Here is a 19,086-nt window from a genome sequence, read left to right on the forward strand (position 1 = left end):
GTAAACCAAGCGTGTTAAGAAGACTCACGACATTGTATGAAAGGAGACCAAAGTGTCTATTTGTCAACAACGAAATGACACTATAAGTCGACAAAATTAAGTGTAGCTGCATGGTTTACTGTAGCTGAAGAAGTTAACGGTTTTATATTGTTTTTTGACCCAAACCATTTATATACATTATATACAATTTATGAACAGAACCTAAAATTTGTTGAACAAGAAAATATTTTTTACGCAACTGAAGAAGTTACTTCTGTATTTTTGTTTAAACTCGCTACGGAATTTGCGACAAAACTGGGATTACCACATTTTTTCAAAACGAGCTAGAAGCTGCAAAAGCCATTATTACATTATAACAGCAAAGGCTTGCAAGTTATGCATAAAAGCTTCTAGCAGTGTTGGAAGAATTGAGTCATTGACTTTACGCTGAAGTGCACTAAGTAACTAGTTTTAAATGACTTGACTTGACTTTTGTTTTAACTCACACAGCTCTTGGTAGGCTTGAAATGCCCTTACAATTTGCAAAACCTTACCTTGCTGATAAGTAAGCCGGATTTTGAGAAAAACAAGGCAAACACATATAATTATGTGAAGTAGTTTTAAAAGAAATCTTTATAAACCAACAACTAAAATAATTTAGTTAATGATTCTCTGCATACATCTAGAATGGCTATAATGCACTACTGAGCAAAGATCGGCTGTTTGCAACAATCGTTGTAGGCCTACGCGTATTGATGATTAATAATGGGGATAACGCGATGTATTGTTCTGTTGGCTGGTAATATGATGTCATTGGCTGGTAATATGATGTCCTACTTTGCAATCTTGTAGCATCTTTGGCTTGCTTATAATTCTTATTCACATTTTGTTGAAAACCTGTTTTCTAGCCTGCCTTGCTTGCATCATTGATCGACAGATTTGTCGAGTCTTCGTTGGCTAAAGCCGTAATTGTTGGTCAAAAAGCAGCTTCAGAAGGGCTAGATTTCAGTTGTAAACACACATATGTGTGTGCAATGTGCAGGTTTCATTAAACCTGTAATGGCCGTATAGTTTTTCTCCTCAAAGAGTCCCATGAGTGGGACATGCTTTACTTTGATATTTGACTTTTTTACTTTAATACAGAACGCTACGCGCCAATTTTCTGTGGCCTACTTTTGTTTTATGCAGTTGAGTTGTAAACTCCTCTGTCTAAATTTATTGTCATTAGGCTTGGCTCAGTGCAGCTGTAGTCTAAACAATTTTACGCCCAGCTCAGCTGTAGTGTAAACGGGCCTTTAACAAAAAAATCCAACATGAACAATCCACACAAATTCAAGAGAACAATCGCTTGTCGCTTTTTGTAATGTTTCTTTGGATTGATACAACGATATAAAAATGTACGAGACTTTAACTGGACGTCACTTCACTACGTCACAAACACCACGACTGTGACGTCACAAACTCTCGTCGCTGTCGGGGATGGTCTGGCCCTCCTGACCGCTTGTGACGTCATCTTGTCCATCTGTGGAATGGGTGAGCTCGCGGGTGCCATCTGGTGACAATCGAATTGGAAAGTTCGCATTCGTAAAGGTTCAAAATACAAAGCAAGATCCTTAACACCTAAGTAATCCCTATGAACAGCATTTTTAGCATTTTCACAAATGATACTACTAAATTATTGCCGCCGACGAAGGAAATTAGGCTTTTCTGCCTGATTATGATGCAATAAATTTGCAAATAATCGTGCTTTGACAACACAACTTCGAGTTTTTTGTTTTTATCTTGGAAATCAGGAATTTTTTTTGGAAATCAGGATTTTTTTTCCTTCTAGCTATATTTAAATATATTATATAGGATTACCAATTTAAAACTGATCTTGTATAATAAATATTCAGCATAAAATTTGAACAAATGGACATTTAGGTGTTTTCCTAAAGAGAATACATTTCCCAATTGTAAGCCTAATTACCTTGGTCGGCGGCACTAGTAATATCAAATGTGCATTTTGGAATAACTATCTTAAGTGTACGGAGCTTAAAAAACTGATGAAAGAGAATAAGACGACATTGCATTGTATTCATTACAAATTAATAAATTTGAGACATCTACATATAGTTTGTCATGTGTTAAGGGCGATTGTAAAATTACTCTATTGTTGTTCTGTTTAAAGTGTGCCGCGAAACAGCTAAGATTTATTTAGTGTGCCGCGAGCCAAAGAGTTTGGAACCACTGCGTTATACCTTTCCATGTTAATCTTTATCGATACCGATAATATCGGCCAATATTACCGGTAAACCCATATTTTAGTCTATCTAAGGCAGTCTTTTTACAAATTATTCGCCGGAACCACTGCTCTAATCTCTAACGAAGCGTTATACCAGTGATCCCCAATGTTTTTTTTCAAATTCGTCCCTTGAAGGGCCAAACATAATTAATTCCTCTCCAGAAAAAACACAAGGTTTTCAACCTTTTTTATTTGTTACTTCGATGTAATTTGGATGCGCTAATCGTCTGAAAGTTGAGTTTGTTTGAACGTATGATGTTAGGTTATCATTTTATACCGTAAAAATGCCTACATTTGTGTATATTTCCTATTAAATGGCTGTAACTATGGATAAACAATAGACCTAGATTATGGGCTAACAGACTTTTTAAATACCACTTATACAAATAAGTGGTTTATTTAACCGATTTAAATAACTTCATTTTTATCCATTTTCCTCCCCAATTCCTCCCTGGAACAAATTTTCTGAACAAATTGAGTCAAGTGGCTCACTTTTAGAACCCTTGCGTTATACCTTCCATGTTGATCTCAGCATCTTCGTCGTCCTCGTCTTGCTCACCGTCGTCAAACATGTTTCCTTCTTCCAGCTTCTGCTGCTTGTCGATGGCCTCCTTGATGTGGTTGTTGATGCCCTTAGGGTCGAGGTCAAGCGCCCACGAAAAGTTCATGATGGCAAGATGGTTCTCGCCCAGCACTTTGTACACCTGCCGGGAAAAGCACAGTAGGACCCTCGCTTCAATCCAAGCCTTGCAGCACACACCAGTTTTGTAAACAAGCCATTTTGAAATTACTTAAGTCCCAGTCAAGTCATTTGAAAACTAACCAAGTCCAAGTCAAGTATTTTGCAAAAAATAGCATCAATATATATAACAAGTGAAGTCCAAGATCGGTTGCCCGAGTCAAGTCTCTGTCAAGCCATTATGAGAGCAAGTCAATTTCAAATCATGTCATTAACATAAAAGTAAACTATCCAAGTCCAGTCATTTGTCCATAATACTTAAGTCAAGTCAACTCCAGTCATTCGAAAACAGTGACTTAAGTGCTTAAGTCAAGTCAATGACTGAAGTCATTACAACACTGGAACATACTCTTGTAATCTAATTTGGAAAAACTAAAATGCTCTAATTTTAATTCTAATCTAATTTTAAAAAGCTAAAATAAATCCAGTTGTCCAACCCTGCCCTAAACAAAAAAATACCTTTCCAAGCAGAAAGTAGACGAGGCTTTCCTTTGGAATGATAAGCTTAAGTTGCAGCAGCTCTTCCAGTGCTTCGTTGGTTCGATCTGTGGCGAAAAGGATGCTCGCCTTGTGGAACTTGCACAGAGGGTTACGTGGCTCCAACGAGAGGGCGCTAGTGAGCGACGCTAGGGCGGCGCTAGAGCGTTTCTGGGCGTGCTGCACTATTCCTGCCAATGGAATAAGAATCTGTTTGAATGAAGAATCTCAGCAGAACTACGGTTCTATTTAAGTAACTATATAGCAGGGGTGTTCAACATGAGGCACACATGCCAAATGTGGCACGCGACCTAATAAAGAATGGCACGCAATCCGCCCAAAAATACTAAAATTGTTATTCAGCCAAATGTCAAACAAATATGTTTTTTTTCACCCCTGATCTAGAGTATATGCCAGATGTCAAACATGCAGAAACGCAAAAATAAGATTTTACGATGTAGAACAACGTAATATTTATGTAAAAAAAATGGTGGAAGCCTGTTGATTTTCACTTCATGGTTTCAGAAAAGAGTTTTAAAAACGAGTTAACAACGGTTTAATTTGAAGTATGCTTCTGTTTTAAATTTTGTTACATTTGGAATTGATTTTCGAAGTGCACAGAAGAAAGCATGTTCAAAAAACAGAGTTAGGCATTTCAAACTGCCCAGTCTGCGCTCAAATTTTATTTTATTTTCGGTTTGCGAAAAAAAGAGAGTCGTGAAAAAAGAGCACTTTACGTTGGTTGTTTTGTTTGTGTATATATATGTGTATATTTTATAAAATAGAATAACTTATATGTATGCAACACTATGTGTGATGGAAATTTTTCTTAGCACTTCTTCGTAATTTTTGGTGCTTGTTTGCGACAAATTGTAAAGTAATAAGAAACTTCTTCAATTGGATTGGCATGGACGTTTTCGAGCTGCACGGATATCGCATTAACAAAAAAAACATACTAAATACTAAAGGACTGAGCTCTAATTCGGTTTAGGTTTGGTGAATTCCCCCGCAAGTAGCTAATTCTATTAATACACTACAATCACTACATGGATGCTATAACCCAGTGGTTCTCAACCGGGGTGCCATTTCTAATGCCCAGGGGTGCCGAGCGATATTTAAAAATCTTTAGGAATCTGATTTTTGCTCAACTCTTACAACTTTCCGTGCAAGATTATAGTGGAATAAATCCAATTAAAACTTCCTACGCTGTGCAGAGTTGATGTGTGTCGTTTTAGTTCCGTTTATTGTGAAATTCTATAGTATTTATGTACGGAAGAATCTTGTAGGGGTGCCGCAATCTATTCATTACTTCTGAGGGGTGCTGCAAGCCATAAAAGGTTGAGAACCACTTATATAACCATATGCTGACTTACCAAGATGGCAGAGCAGCACTGAGCTTCGCGTGTTGATGGATAGCGCTTTCTTGAAGTGGATTTCGGCCAAGGAGAAGCTTTCCTGCTTGTAATATATCGAGCCTATGCCGTACCTAGTCAGGAAATACGAGTGCCGCTTGTTAGTCTTCAATTTAGGCTTAACAAAACCAAACCAATCAGTCAATATCTATTGCACGTAAAAGTGTACAAGCGATAACAAGTTTTCACATTTTCATGTTTCGTGCAAAACTCACACGAAATCATTATTTTAACAATAAGAAGTAATATTTTGGAGCATAATGGTTGGAGGTTGTAGTACGACGTAATTAGAATATCAAAGCCCATACAGAAGCAGGTATCATTTTGAACGTTTCGAATAACTCTTTATTCATTTTTAACATCAAGAGTTATTCGAAACGTTCAAAATTCTTCGTACTGTTGTATGGGCTTTGATATTCTTATCAAGAAGTAATATAATTTCTTATTTTATGCAGTAGAAAACTTTAAAACCAGTAAAAAAACAAATATATACATTTAAATATAAGAATAACGACTAAAAAATGCAATTTTCACACATTGCTCATTCCTCACCGAAACATAAAATAGAATACACGCATAAAACACAGCAAAAACGTAACTATAGGCGGCCCGACTCACCAGGCGTTGTAGTGTCGGTGGTCGCAGTGTATAGCTCGGCGGTAGCAGGCCATTGCGCGTTCATTATCATCACTGTATGCGAACTCGTGTCCTAGCAGAGTATGCGCGTATGCGTAACGCGGTGCGATCTGGACGGCTCGGGTGAAGAACTTTACGGCCGTTTCTGTGTCGTGGCGCAGAGAGAAACAGTTGCCCACAGCGCACCAGGTCTGAAAACACACACAAGGAAAAAGGGGATTGGTCGGCTGTTTGTTATCGGATTTTTTTATTCATTTATTTATTTTTTTGACACAGAAGTTACTCGTGGATTAACTGTGGAGATCGACCGATATCACTTTTTTGGACCGATATCCGATATTTAAAAATTTTGTCTAGCGATACCGATTTTGATATAAATGTTCAAAACTTGAACTAATTAAAAATAAAATCCACATAACGTTTAGTTTATATACCTTTTTTAACTTTCTTAAACTATTATTTTGCATATTAACTTGGCGTGATGCTAAAACCCAATTTCTTTATTAAAAAAAGTTTAAGTTATATGTTGTACAGGAAAAAATCAAATGATTTTTTCGTACAAAAATATCGGAAAGATCTCTAGTCATATCACAGAGAAAATGCAATAAACTTACAAGACACCTTTCATTGAAGAACAATTAGTTTTTAAGTGAGCTAAAAATAGAAAGCATTTGAGAAAAATAAGAGATTTGTTTCTCAAAAAAGCTTGTTAACATTTTTGAGCATAGAAATCCTAAAACCATGGTTTAAACCAGTATTTCTAGCACTAATAATAATAATAACTCGGCAAAAACTTAAATCCCGTTCCACACTAATTCAACAACACCAACGAAATAAAAAAATCGTCTTTTACTCCAAACCTTGCCAACAAAGTGGCAGCATGTCACAAATAGACGCTGCTCTGTTCAATCTATACGAGCAACATTGAGTACTTACTGCGGGCGACATTGGGTCGAGTTTTGTGAGGTCGTGCGCCAGCGTGGATAGCGCTATGCTGTCGTGCAGGTGCCACAAGGTGGTGCTGTAGAGTGCAAGGCCAGTCACGTGTTCAGGATGATTGGAGCGCAACTCTTCGAACACTTCGGCGGCCTGCAACCAAAAGGAAGTTGCTTTATATTTTCGCTGGCAAAAAGCGTTAGCGCCCTTAAATAATGAAACATGAACACACATATGTGCCTCCAGTCTTACACGTTATAACCACCCACAGCGGCCGGTAGCCCGTACCTTTTTGTATTCGGTCATCTCGAAGTAGGCCCTCGCCAGAATGCGAAGTGGCCATGAGGTGGCGCGCTGGTGCGGGGGAAGTCCCTCGACACACTCCACTGATTTCCTGCAGTCGTACTGGCACACAGCCAACAGAGCGTGACCCATATCACGGAGCAGGGACATAAGGCCGTCTGTAAAAACAATATAGGACAGTGGTGTTCAAATGATTTCTGCTATGATCCACCAGAGCCAAACCTGACAACATAATGATCCACTAAATACAAATAGTAAACATATTGGACATGCTTTAATTTTTACGGTAACCCTTGCCCTAGAGCTTCAATTCAGAGTTTTTAGATTGGTTAAACAGTCTGCAAAAAAAGCTAAGTTACAGATTGCTATGTTCAAGCAGAGTTCTAGCTTGAACCTTTTCATTGTAAACATGTAAGCCAGTATTTAGATGGGTAAAACAATCAGCAAGAAAAGTCAAGTCACATAGATTGGTTTCGTGAAAACACTGTTTTACAGTGTTATTTTAAGACTACATTGGAAGAAGATTCGAAACCGGACCACCACGAGTTTAGGGAATCGAAACCTTAAAGCAACGTGTTTGCCGCGAAAATGGTGTGCCGCGAAAATAGTCGTTTAACACACTTTTATAACATTTTCCTTTACTGTGTGTGAAAAAATGGGCGTTAAATTGTTTAAAAACAAAGCATTTTTTCCTTGCAAAATAAAAACCAAAGATGAGCAAAATTTGGACTGACCAATAGAGGCCTTCTGTGCAGAGAGGTAGTGCGTTGTATGCAGTGAAGACGGGGTCGCCTTTAACTTTTCGCACGGAGGCGGCGTCTCCACTTTGCTGATTTCGTCTGAAAGGTCCTTCATAGCTACGTCGTCTATTACTGCGTCCAAGAAACAAAAACTATACTAAGAAAATGATGTTTTAGGTTTTTGAAAAACAAAGTGCACCGAAGGGATGAAAGTGAAATTACTTGTTTACCGAAAGCAAAAGTAAGTCGCAAAGTCATGTCATAAATCAACACTGTACGAAAATGGAGGTTAGCGTTCGATCTTGTGCGCAAATGTTCCAAAGAAAAGTTGTCAAACACGGCGGTTATTGCAAACCAATTGACAAAAAATAATTAGAACACGTAAAAAAAACTGTTTCAACTGCATGGCGTAATGACAATAAAGCGCATATCGAAAAGCCGTTTTAGACCGTCTTACTTTAATTGTCGGCTAGTACAGCACAATGTCACAATAGACATCATAAAACACGCTATTTGATCGAATAATAAAGCATAACTAAAGCCTAATCATGTTTCAAGCATGATCTAATGTTTAAAACCATTCGCTGAAGCCTATTGTTGAAAAACTTAAAGATTACTCCTTGCGGGCCCTCTGAAACTGCTGTACGGATCCCAGTTTGGAAACCGCTGCTCTAGTATATGAGGTCCAACTATGACACGGATTTCTAAAAAATTGGTGAGTAAAAAAACGTATAGGCCTGTGAATGAAAAAAAACAGTGAACCAATTTGTTGGACGAACCAAAAAATTGTTAGTGCTGCGAAATTGTCCTTACGGATAATACACTTTTATAACATTTTCCTTTACTGCGTGAAAAAATAGGCAATTTTTTTTCTTTGCAAATAAAAACCATAGTTTATGTCATGAGTCATGACATAATTGTATCTTTAAGTGAAAACTAATTAACATTTTTTTCAGTAAGCAATTAGTGTATTGAATTGAGAAGTTTCCAATTAACCCTATTTATTTAATCTATCCAAGAACAATCTAATTCTTGCTAATTTCTTGTTTTGAACAACCTGCATAACTCAACTTAATCTGTTGCCCTGGACTTCTAACTGCCTGAAAGCTAACGTAAACCGTTTTAGTAATAAATTATTCACAAACTCTTAACGACAGTTAATATTTCGCAGAAACCTATAAAGTATGTATTTTTAAATATTAGAAGTTAAAAAACAAATAACTGACTTTTTTAATAAATAAACAAGTGGTCAAGTAAAAGTTCTGGAAATAACGCGACTTAGCACATGTTTAATATAATTGTAACTAATAAACGTTGCTACCCATTATAATCCTATCAGCCTAAAACATTAAATTGCGTAATCCAAAGCGGTATTCTTAAAAAAAGTAAGGGGAGCTGTGTTATACTGTATCTTTGTTGTTGTTATATTGGGGTCCGGGTTTTCAAAAATCTGTTGAGTTTTACGGGATCCAAAAAACATACAGCTATGAGTCATTGTTAAAATTAAATTTACCCAAAACATTATTCGTGCAGATTTAAACTTAACTTTTTGCCCAATAACCATATAGTATTGCGGGTATGTGGTATCTATATGTATAGGGTATCTTTAGAACAAAATTTGAAGTATGGGGCATCCTACGTGTTATAAGGGACAAGGCAACATCTATATCCGGCCTGGACATAAATATTTCCGGAAAAAGATCAGCGAATTCAGAAAAGCCGATTATGTACTATGAGTCGTTTATATACTGACTTAAATATTAGAGTAAATTTTGACCCGTATCAAATCGTATGGGATGCTCCGTTCTTTTATAAGAGCAAAAGTGACGTTAAACCGAAAACTGAAGAAAATGATTTAAAATATGAAGAAAAATAGCCGGTTCTTACATTTTCCAGTTCTAAATCTTGCATTGCGCTTTAGAAGATCTTTTGGCTGACTTGGTTTTGGTTTGAAGGTCTTCTTTGCATTTTCCTGCAAATAATTACACGCTTAACATACGAGAGAACAAAGAATAGTTTTGAAATAAAATATTCTTTCAAGTAATTATTAGTTTAATAAATTATGTTTAATAAATGGTTGTACAAATTTTAATTGCTAGTACAAAACAACATAAAAATAACAATGTAATTATTCTTTTGTAAAGTCATTTTTTTTAACTTACCACCTTAGATTTTGTGCAAATCATATTAAAAATTATTTGTAATCATAAACAATGCGATTACAGAGTGGGCCAAAAGCAGGCTTACAGCATAAAAAGAAGGGTTGGGTCTAAAAGTAAATTTATTGTTTTTGCGGTTCTTCTCATACACCTTGTTCTTTACAACACCCCCTAAAAGAAATCCATTGGTGTCAGGTCAGGTGAGCATGCTGGCCATTCAATGCTACCTCTTCTTCCAAGCCAACGCTGTGGAATAACTTTAAGCCTACTTTTGAACCACCCTGTATATATTTTACACAAGAGGAAAAACATGCTAAATTAGTTTTATTTTAAACAGTTCATCCTGTTCACAAACCTTAACCGAGTTGTTTGAGTGGGTGTAGGTACGTGTTGACCTTCGGTTAGGGGGCACCGACCCTTGGGTTGAGTCCTGGGTAGTGGGTGAGGTTGAGGAGGGGGTCGTATCTGGGGCTCTGCTGTTCTCAGATGAAAACAGCAGCTTTCCAGTGGTGGCTGTGGAATCGCCCACTTTACGAGATAGGCGGGTGACCATCTGAAAACATGCTAAGCTATAAAATTGGATTATTGAAATCTAAAGAACAAAATGTGTTCGTTTTAATGGCATTTTAACTAAAGGCCCGTTTACACTACAGCTGCACTGAACATAGCAGAGCGTAATTCGCATTTCAATTCTATTGTGGCAAGCGTTTCACGCTTTGCTAAACTCAGGCCAAGTGCAGCTGTAGAAAAACGTTACGTTTTGGAGAAATTTTACGCCCAGCTCAGCTCAGCGCAGCTGTACTGTAAACGGGCCTTTAAACCAAACAAAACTCATTAGCTAAACTGGCAGTACGTTGATTAACCTTTAAGTTTTTCCTAGCAAGCATTTTTTTTAACAAAACGTATGTTTACTTTTAAACATGGGTCAAACTACAATTCTACATACTAAGCAATACATTTTTAGGACCAGTTTTAAATATATCCACATCAAGTAGAGTGACATACTTATTCAAAGTTAAATACCATACAGTAATTGTAAATGAAATGTCCTGCTAATTCATGCAATTATTTACAACTAGCAAACATATTTATATATATTTCAGTTTGTGAAACAACATTTATATGTTTATTTCATTTAAATATATGTTTGGATCCGGGCCGCGGAGTCGGACTCGGGACTAGACGGAGTTATTTTGCTGGAGTCGGATTTGGGACTCGAGTAAGACCACGTAAAACAAACGGAGTTCCGAATCCGAAGCAGTACGAAATTTTGAAACTGATATGGCCGCAATCTGTAATTTGTTAAAGTGGAACACAATATATGGTTGAATATCTTTCAAACCATGTATTGTGGGTGGATGAATTATTTGACACCGTAGAGTCGGGCTCGAGAAGATTTCACATTTGAAGTCGGACTCAGGTGTATTTTTTTGACCGAAGTCGGACTCAGGTGTATTTTTTTGACCGAAGTCGGACTCAGGTGTATTTTTTTGACCGAAGTCGGACTCAGGTTGTTTTTAACCTGACTTTTTTTAAATTAAAGTAATGTGTTTTCAAGATGCATTATTACTCACCCTTTTCACAGGTTTTCGCTCAACAGGAGGCGGGGCCATGTCGGTTGGGGTAACCATTGATTTGGGTCTGTCCCAGGTCGGGCTTGGGGTTTCAATAAGTGGCATGACACCGAAGCTTTAAAGATAGATTTGCAACATTTTAGGACAACAAAAAATAGATTATATCTGGTATATAAATAAATATATATTATGACATATTTAAAAAAAAACTCTTCTGCAGTAATTCTTGAAAATATAGGTTTCAAAAAAGTACAACCATATACAAATTGAATATGAAATGGTTTTATAGACTACCGGAAAACATTGCACTGTGCAGTTAACAAGGTTATCAAATTTAAACAGTTGATTACAAAGCAAAACTAAGTGAAGAATTTAAACAATCCACTTTTCAGTTGTGAAATAAGTACCATGCTGTTTTGCTTGGCAGTTTAGTACAAGAAGTCAGACGTCTATGCAAACTGAATATAAAAAAAAACATTATCTAATCCATACATAGGCGCCGAACGTGGGTGCAGAGCGTTTTCAGACGCCCTGGATTTCCACAGGGCGTCAAAACGCCGTGCAATTTGGCCAAGTTATCAATCACTTTAATATCTGTAATCTTTGTATATGGCCGTATTTGTCCTAATTCTAAATAGAGAAATCAGGTGGCACTGTATAAAGACAAATTGTATTTGATTCTCGACAAGCTTTCGCACAACCGTGCTTCATCAGGTCAAAGTAGAAATGAAAACAATTAAAATGCACGTAAAAGCACAGGCGCAAGTAAAAGGCGATAAGAATGGTGACGTCTAACATATCCACAGGCACATACTCGCAAAAGCGTGTTACTGACGCAAAAACAATTATGCTACGATGCCTGCGCTTCAAGGCACGATGGGTGTAGTACAGCCTCCTATGAGGTGTAGTGTGACATAAAGCCCAAATCCCGATTGAGCCCCACATTTATGGCATCGAACCAGAAAAGCGCATGAATGGACATAAAAGTGACATAAGGCATGGACATATGGAGAAACCGGTCGGCGAACATTTTAACCAAGGATCACACAGTGTAAAAGACCTTAGAGTTTCGGTGATCAAAAAAGTAAGTAACGGCACCCAAGCGAGGCTCACAGTCGAACAAAACATAATTAAAAAGTTCGATGCCATAAATGTGGGGCTCAATCGGGATTTGGGCTTTATGTCACACTACACCTCATAGGAGGCTGTACTACACCCATCGTGCCTTGAAGCGCAGGCATCGTAGCATAATTGTTTTTGCGTCAGTAACACGCTTTTGCGAGTATGTGCCTGTGGATATGTTAGACGTCACCATTCTTATCGCCTTTTACTTGCGCCTGTGCTTTTACGTGCATTTTAATTGTTTTCATTTCTACTTTGACCTGATGAAGCACGGTTGTGCGAAAGCTTGTCGAGAATCAAATACAATTTGTCTTTATACAGTGCCACCTGATTTCTCTATTTAATATCTGTAGCACAGTTTTACTTCACCAATGTGTTAAATTATACAGAATTGCAATTAATATGACAATTTGCCTATTTTATTGAAAACGTTTTTAGCCTAAAGATGCTATAGAAAGTTCAAGAAGGCGAAAAGGTTTGTTTCAGTTATAACACGAAATCTATTTTTATGTAATTAATAAGCAATTTTTGCACTGACTCGAAAATAACGCCCTGGAAATTTGAAATTTCGGCGCCTATGTATCCATAAACGAGAATACTTTGGGGGTAAAGGACTTTAAACATTTGATTACAAAGCAAAACTAAGAATAGAATTTAAACCAATTGTTTTTCAGTTATGAAATAAGTACCATGCTGTTTTGCTTGGAATTTTAGTGCAAGAAGTCAGACGTCTATGCAAACTGAATATAAAAAAACACTATCTAATTCATGAAAGTGAATACCTTGGAGTTAAAGGACTTAACGTGGCCTGGGCATTGAGCAGGTTTTTTGAAATTTGTCCCTGTGTTCTGTTAGGTCTCCGTTCGCTTGACATGCCGCGGACTCCAGTGTACGAATCTACGGAGCTATTCCAAGTCTCAGAGGGCGTAGACTGTTGAAGAAAACAAAACTTATAGCTTGATAATAAATTCAAAAAAAAAAAATTGCCAAAAAGGTCGAGTAGATCGAGATCATCTTGATTAAGACGTTTTGATACGAACTTGTATCATCTTCAGTTAATGTGACTGAGAAGTAAACCAAAGTATCACTTATAAAAGGTTGGACGCAATTGTTATTAGTCTGAGTTCTGAGTTGTTATTTAGCACCTTCAGGTGTTGAACAGGTACAGCGGGTGTTGATAAGGTGTCAACGTTCAGTTCAGGGTTGCACACAGTAACTGAATATGATACAAGCTTGTATCTAAACGGCCAAATCAAGATGACGTCGATCCACTGGACCTTTTTGGCTTTAAGATTCAGTATCAAGCTACATTAGACCCGTGTATAGTGTACGCAAAGCTTATACCTTCAACAAAGTGTTTTGTTAGACCACATATTGTTATAAGAAATTAAAATACTAAATGGCGGAAAACATTAGATTGTCGTATCAACTGACATAAACGGGCATTCATATGATACTGGGGTTGTATCTAATTAAAACAAAAAAATACATTTATATTTCTAGAAATGTCAAATCAATTTAATGCCAAGATAAAGGAAATTTGTGTTTTAAAATTTTTTTTTAAAGAAAAAGGTAGTAATTACACAATTATAATATTGTAAAACAGGCTTTTTGGACCCTAGAATGTCGTTCAAAAAATAGTTAGTCATTTTTTGTAGCGTTTTAGGATCTTTTTAGATAGGCATACACCGATTTAAATAAAAATTCACGAACCTAAACAAAATGAAATATCAAGTATAAGTGGTATTTTTTATAAAATTCTGCTTGAATTTCAACCTGTATGTAACATTACCCTGTAAAAGTCAATGCTGCTTTGGTCCATCATTGCTTCTTTGCAGAGTGAGGTGTTGTGGCAAGTACCGCGATTCACTATAAACATAAGCTTTAGAGAGTTTGTTTCACAAGCAAACCACAACCTGCATTGAAGCATGCGCACAACACACATAAAGGGTAAAAGTGGCAAAAACTTGGAAATTTTACCTCTAGATTTCAATTCAATACAATTTTATACTATTACTAAAAGGTGAAATTCTTTTTTGTAGGATAAATAAAAGGTATAGTTAGGTGGGGTAAAAAACACATTTTAGCTAATTTGTCTGCCTAACTTTTGTTTTTAGCAACAGAAGTGTAATTTTTCATTCTGATTATGTCAAATCACATAAAATATTTTCAATTTTACAATTTTTTTTATCTCAAGCGACTATATTTCACTTAATGCCAACTATAAGGACATAATGACAGAAATTTTTCTATCACTCTAACTAATCGTGGTATTTTAATGATTTGAATAAATTACAAGTAATAATTTCAATTTATTCTTAATTCTTTTTTCGGTGAAGGGTTTTAGAAATTTTGGACCATACCATCTGTGTTGGATGGTGTTGTCATAGTTGCAGCGCAAGTCGGAGGTGTAATCTGCTGATTAATGTCGACCACCTGGAAACAATAACAAAGTGTGTCAGCTTACAGCCAATGCACAGTAAGCCTGTAATGCATAAATATTAACACATTTACATTGGAGAATTTTGCCACACGACTTTTAGGAAACGTGTCTTACAAGTAGCTACTGTTAAACTTATACTTTACAAACAAAAAATGAAATTAATAAGCACTTTGTTTGTATGTAAAATATTTACTGTTACATGTAACATTTATAGTTTTTCAAGTTCTGTGCTTGGGTAATTTATTATTGTACTATATGTAATAACTTCAGTTAAGAAAGGCAATATTTTTTTAATTATAGGAGGCCATATATTTTTTAATTATAAGCTAAGTTCTATCTGTTGCTTTATTTAAGCTAATGTTTTAAATGCAGCTGGCTTGGTGATAATCACTGCTGTTTTGTAAATACATTTAGGTTAACTGGTTAATCTAATAAAAATTTTATGGCAAGGTGACAATTAAAATGTCTTCAAAGCAACTAAATTATTAATTAAACCAAGAACTGTCAGCAACCTTTGTTGATGTAAGGAAAACACTAAGTTAAATATAAAGTATATAATTTTGCCGTAATGTAAATAAGTTGAAATCTGACTCAACCAAAATTTATCAAAATTTTAAAACCTTCAAAGAGAAAATATAAGAAAATAATCATATTTGCAAAAATGATATTTCTTTGCAGAATTGAAAGCATATTTTCAAACTAAAATTATAAGACCTATGCATGTAGTGAGTTTAAAAACCTGTGCAGTGTGTGGAGTTGTTGCATCTGCTCCTTCAGTGTTTGAGCAATGATGACTTGGGGTGAGCACCTTGCTGCTCTTCTTTCGAGTGGGCATCACAAAAGGTGGTGTTTGGTGCAAAGTGCCTACACAACATTAATATGTCTTGTAAAAATGAGCCAATAACTTGACCCAAGTGCCCTTTTTGAGCGAAATGACTTGGTTTGATTCAAGTCATTAACAAATGACTTTTTTATATACAACTTTTATTTAATCAAAAGACTGGTTGATTATTTTTTTATTCTTTTTATAAAATATTTTATTATAGAATTCGTTTTTTCATTACAAATTATTCAAACAAAACAATCTGCTTGCTATAAAAATGTTTCTTTTTTGTTAGTTTTAGAATTGTTCATATTAATTTTTTTTTTTTAAGTTTAGAAGTTTATGTTTCATTTTATTTCAATAACTTGACTTGGAATTGACATAAACTGTGCAAAGACAACCATGTTTGGAAATGATTTTACTTCCACATATATATCAACTAACTAACGAGACTACCACTGACTTTAGAAATGTCACAGTACCAAGTAAGATGTAGAACATCACAATATGCTAGTTAAAGTAACAAAAAAATTCACTAAAATTTCATTTTGAACAGCTCATCTACTGCACTTACTGTTAAAAGAATGCAAAGTTCTGCTTTCATTCATCTGCGGTGGCGCACAAAAATGTTCCTCAGGATTAGGCCGCTTCCCACTTTCGCAAAGCTTTTCAAACGAGCTCCACAAAAAGGGGTTTGCTTTTAAACTAGATAGGAAGCAAGTCTCTGCGAGTTCTGGCCTTTCAGTTTGCTGGTACATTCGTCCCAACAGGGATAAGGCAAAGCAACCTGACTCAGCATACTCGTTTGACACCTCGCTCAGCATAATGTTGATATTTTTGAACTTCATAGGACAGCCTATGAGCACCTGCTCCGCTTTGGCGTACCTACAAAGTTGCAACACGTATTCGACCATAAATCAAATGCACTACATCATTTTAGGCGAAAATTTTAAAATAAATCATGCTGAAAAATGATGAGTAATTGTAGTGAAACAATTCTAATGGCAGAAAACTTTCATTCAAATCATCCACTAATAGTAAGTAATTTGAGCAAATTTAATTTTATTTAAACGGCATTTTAACTTGGAAGCTCCAATTTAAATTTTCTACTATTCATTTTATAAAGTAATATATCCTTGTGGGTATATTATAGTATGTCTATTTGTTAGATTCTGTTGCACAGAGGGTTTTATGTTTTACCTTTTTTTATAAACAGTTTAAGATTATATGATCCCAAAACAAGAATCTTTCTTTTACATTTTATTATCTGCGGGAGATTCTTTACTACCTAAAGTGTTTCAGCTTATTCTAGAGGTAAATAATTCAATCAAAAATATCAATGTATATTAATACTCACTTTGCCTCATCAAAGCAAGCCTGTGCATAAAGTAGTTTGCACTCTGGTAATTTAGCTCCATGTTTCTTGAACAAGACTTGAACAATTTTTGGCTTTCCAAGCCTGTAGTAAGCAGTAGCGAGCAAAAAGAGAGCTTCATCTGAACCAACTACATGTTTTGTAAAATTTTAATTTTTAGTGACATCTCCCATACTACAAGCTCCCATACATTAATTATTCATACAAATATACCACTAAATAACTTGAATATATACTACCATTTATTTACCCAAACAAAAGGTTATACGCTTTCAGCCATATATTTACCAAGTGTCAACTAGCAAATGACATGGCTTTTAATAACAACGTGAAAGTTGAAATTCAAACTAATTTCTCACAATAATTAAATAAACCTCGGCACTGTATTATTTCATTAAACTACAATCAGACTATTTCTAGTATTAAGAAAGAATGCAGAGAATTTTTCTGTGCCACTTACTAATATAGACATGAAAATAATTGAAACTGATTGTGCATGCAATGTTCCAAGGCATACACCAAGTGGTAAAAATATGTGAATACGATCACCATATGCGGCAAGGCAAAAATGTATGTTTGTATTATAGAATAGCAGAATCGATAACATGTACATATAATAAGGATTTAATTATAAATTACCTTCTGCATAAAGCCTTTCAGCAAGAAACAAGGCATCTCCATATGCATAATGATTCAAAAAACTCCAAATTGCATTCTGAGTTTAAAGGTTTGCAAATTAATAAAGTGAAACATTACTTTGGGTTAATTAATTTTTATCAATATTTAAAACAAATCCATACAGTAAAATTAAATATAATAACATATTAATTTGCAGCGATTTCTATTAGAATGGGTTGGTATAGAGCAGGTGTGGCCAACTTTAAATTGAAATCGACTGAAATATATTTTTTCAGGCCAGCGATGGAGGTTAATTTGTTATGTCAAAGAACGCTTTATTAGGCTTGTCCAGACAACAATTGGTCATTTTAATGTTCCGCTTGTGTGCGACAGCTACTGTAATGAAGTAACACATATTAGACAACCAGGTGAAATGTGGCGATCAACAGTTCACTTGAAATAGACATGTTTGCTATCCCTGGTATAGAGAGGTGAATTAGTTAAATTTATTTAAACTAAAGTTTGTGTCTCTTAGCTAAACTTATTTATATAAGCTATTGCTGCCAGGCATAATATCAAGTTTGTAGAGCTCTTCTAGCAAATGTAATTTTTATTTCCATTTCGACGTCCTATACAGGTTGTCTTCATCAGGGTATATAACACTCATGCGCCTTGTACAAACCATTTTCTCGAAATTAAACTATGCAATTTGCTAATTTAACTGTGTAAACCAGGGGTGTCCAACTCACAACATGCCGACGTGCCAATTTTTATCTTATAACTTCTTCCCGTGCCATAGTTTAGCAACTATTTTTTTTCTAATATGCGCTTTTATACAAAAAATAAAAACAGTATAATGTTATAACATCAGAAGTAATTGTTTGTTGTCGTAATTGCTGGGATTGTTTTGTATTGTGAATAAACAATGACAATTGGCTGTATAACAAATTTAGCTTTTTTGACAATTGGCTGTGTTTTTTGGGGGCTTGCATACCATTTTATATTCGGTGGCGTGCCACATTTTGCACGCGTGCCTCATGTTGGACACCCCTGGTGTAAACAAATTGCTTTCAAATAATATCAGTAGTGCAGCTGCCACACAATGAAGACAGAATTAAAAAATGTTATCCATTAAATCCAATATTTATACAAATAAAGAGCAAAAAAATACTTTGATTGGGCAAGACGAATCTTGAATAACAGTCATAACGTTGAGCACGTTTGATATATCCAATGCTTTCCAAAGATTGGCAGTACAGTAATATGAATATACTACTCAGTTAATGAGACCTTATGAAAATAAAGCAAAAAAATTGGAAGAGACTATTCAATGGGAACACTAAAGTAGTTTAAAGCAACATATAAACACTAACAGCTGTGCAAGCAGCGTTTCAGGTTAATAGCCTATAGCAGGGGTCTGGAACCTATGGGTTGCATCTTCATCCCATATATGTCTCTTTTTGTGA

At 35.6% G+C, this 19,086-nt stretch overlaps 1 protein-coding gene across 1 annotated transcript; it reads right to left on the bottom strand.

Moving 5' to 3' along the window:
- Positions 1-1,433: 1,433 nt before the first annotated feature.
- On the bottom strand, positions 1,434-18,913 carry LOC146137024 (cell division cycle protein 27 homolog). The gene is made up of 19 exons (XM_083396321.1): positions 18,792-18,913; positions 17,642-17,717; positions 16,985-17,132; positions 16,202-16,512; positions 15,544-15,668; positions 14,725-14,797; positions 14,154-14,230; positions 13,144-13,292; positions 11,240-11,354; positions 10,021-10,218; positions 9,394-9,478; positions 7,501-7,638; positions 6,752-6,924; positions 6,464-6,616; positions 5,510-5,718; positions 4,853-4,965; positions 3,462-3,670; positions 2,778-2,967; positions 1,434-1,531 (listed from the first exon to the last, which is right to left on the bottom strand). Exons 1-19 carry the CDS (start codon positions 18,825-18,827, stop codon positions 1,434-1,436), a joined length of 2,676 nt encoding a protein of 891 aa, XP_083252447.1. The 5' UTR covers positions 18,828-18,913.
- Between the last annotated feature and the right edge of the window lie 173 nt (positions 18,914-19,086).

Source organism: Ascidiella aspersa, chromosome 8 (assembly GCF_963924565.1).
Source record: "Ascidiella aspersa chromosome 8, kaAscAspe10.2, whole genome shotgun sequence".
NCBI classification, from domain to species: domain Eukaryota; kingdom Metazoa; phylum Chordata; class Ascidiacea; order Phlebobranchia; family Ascidiidae; genus Ascidiella; species Ascidiella aspersa.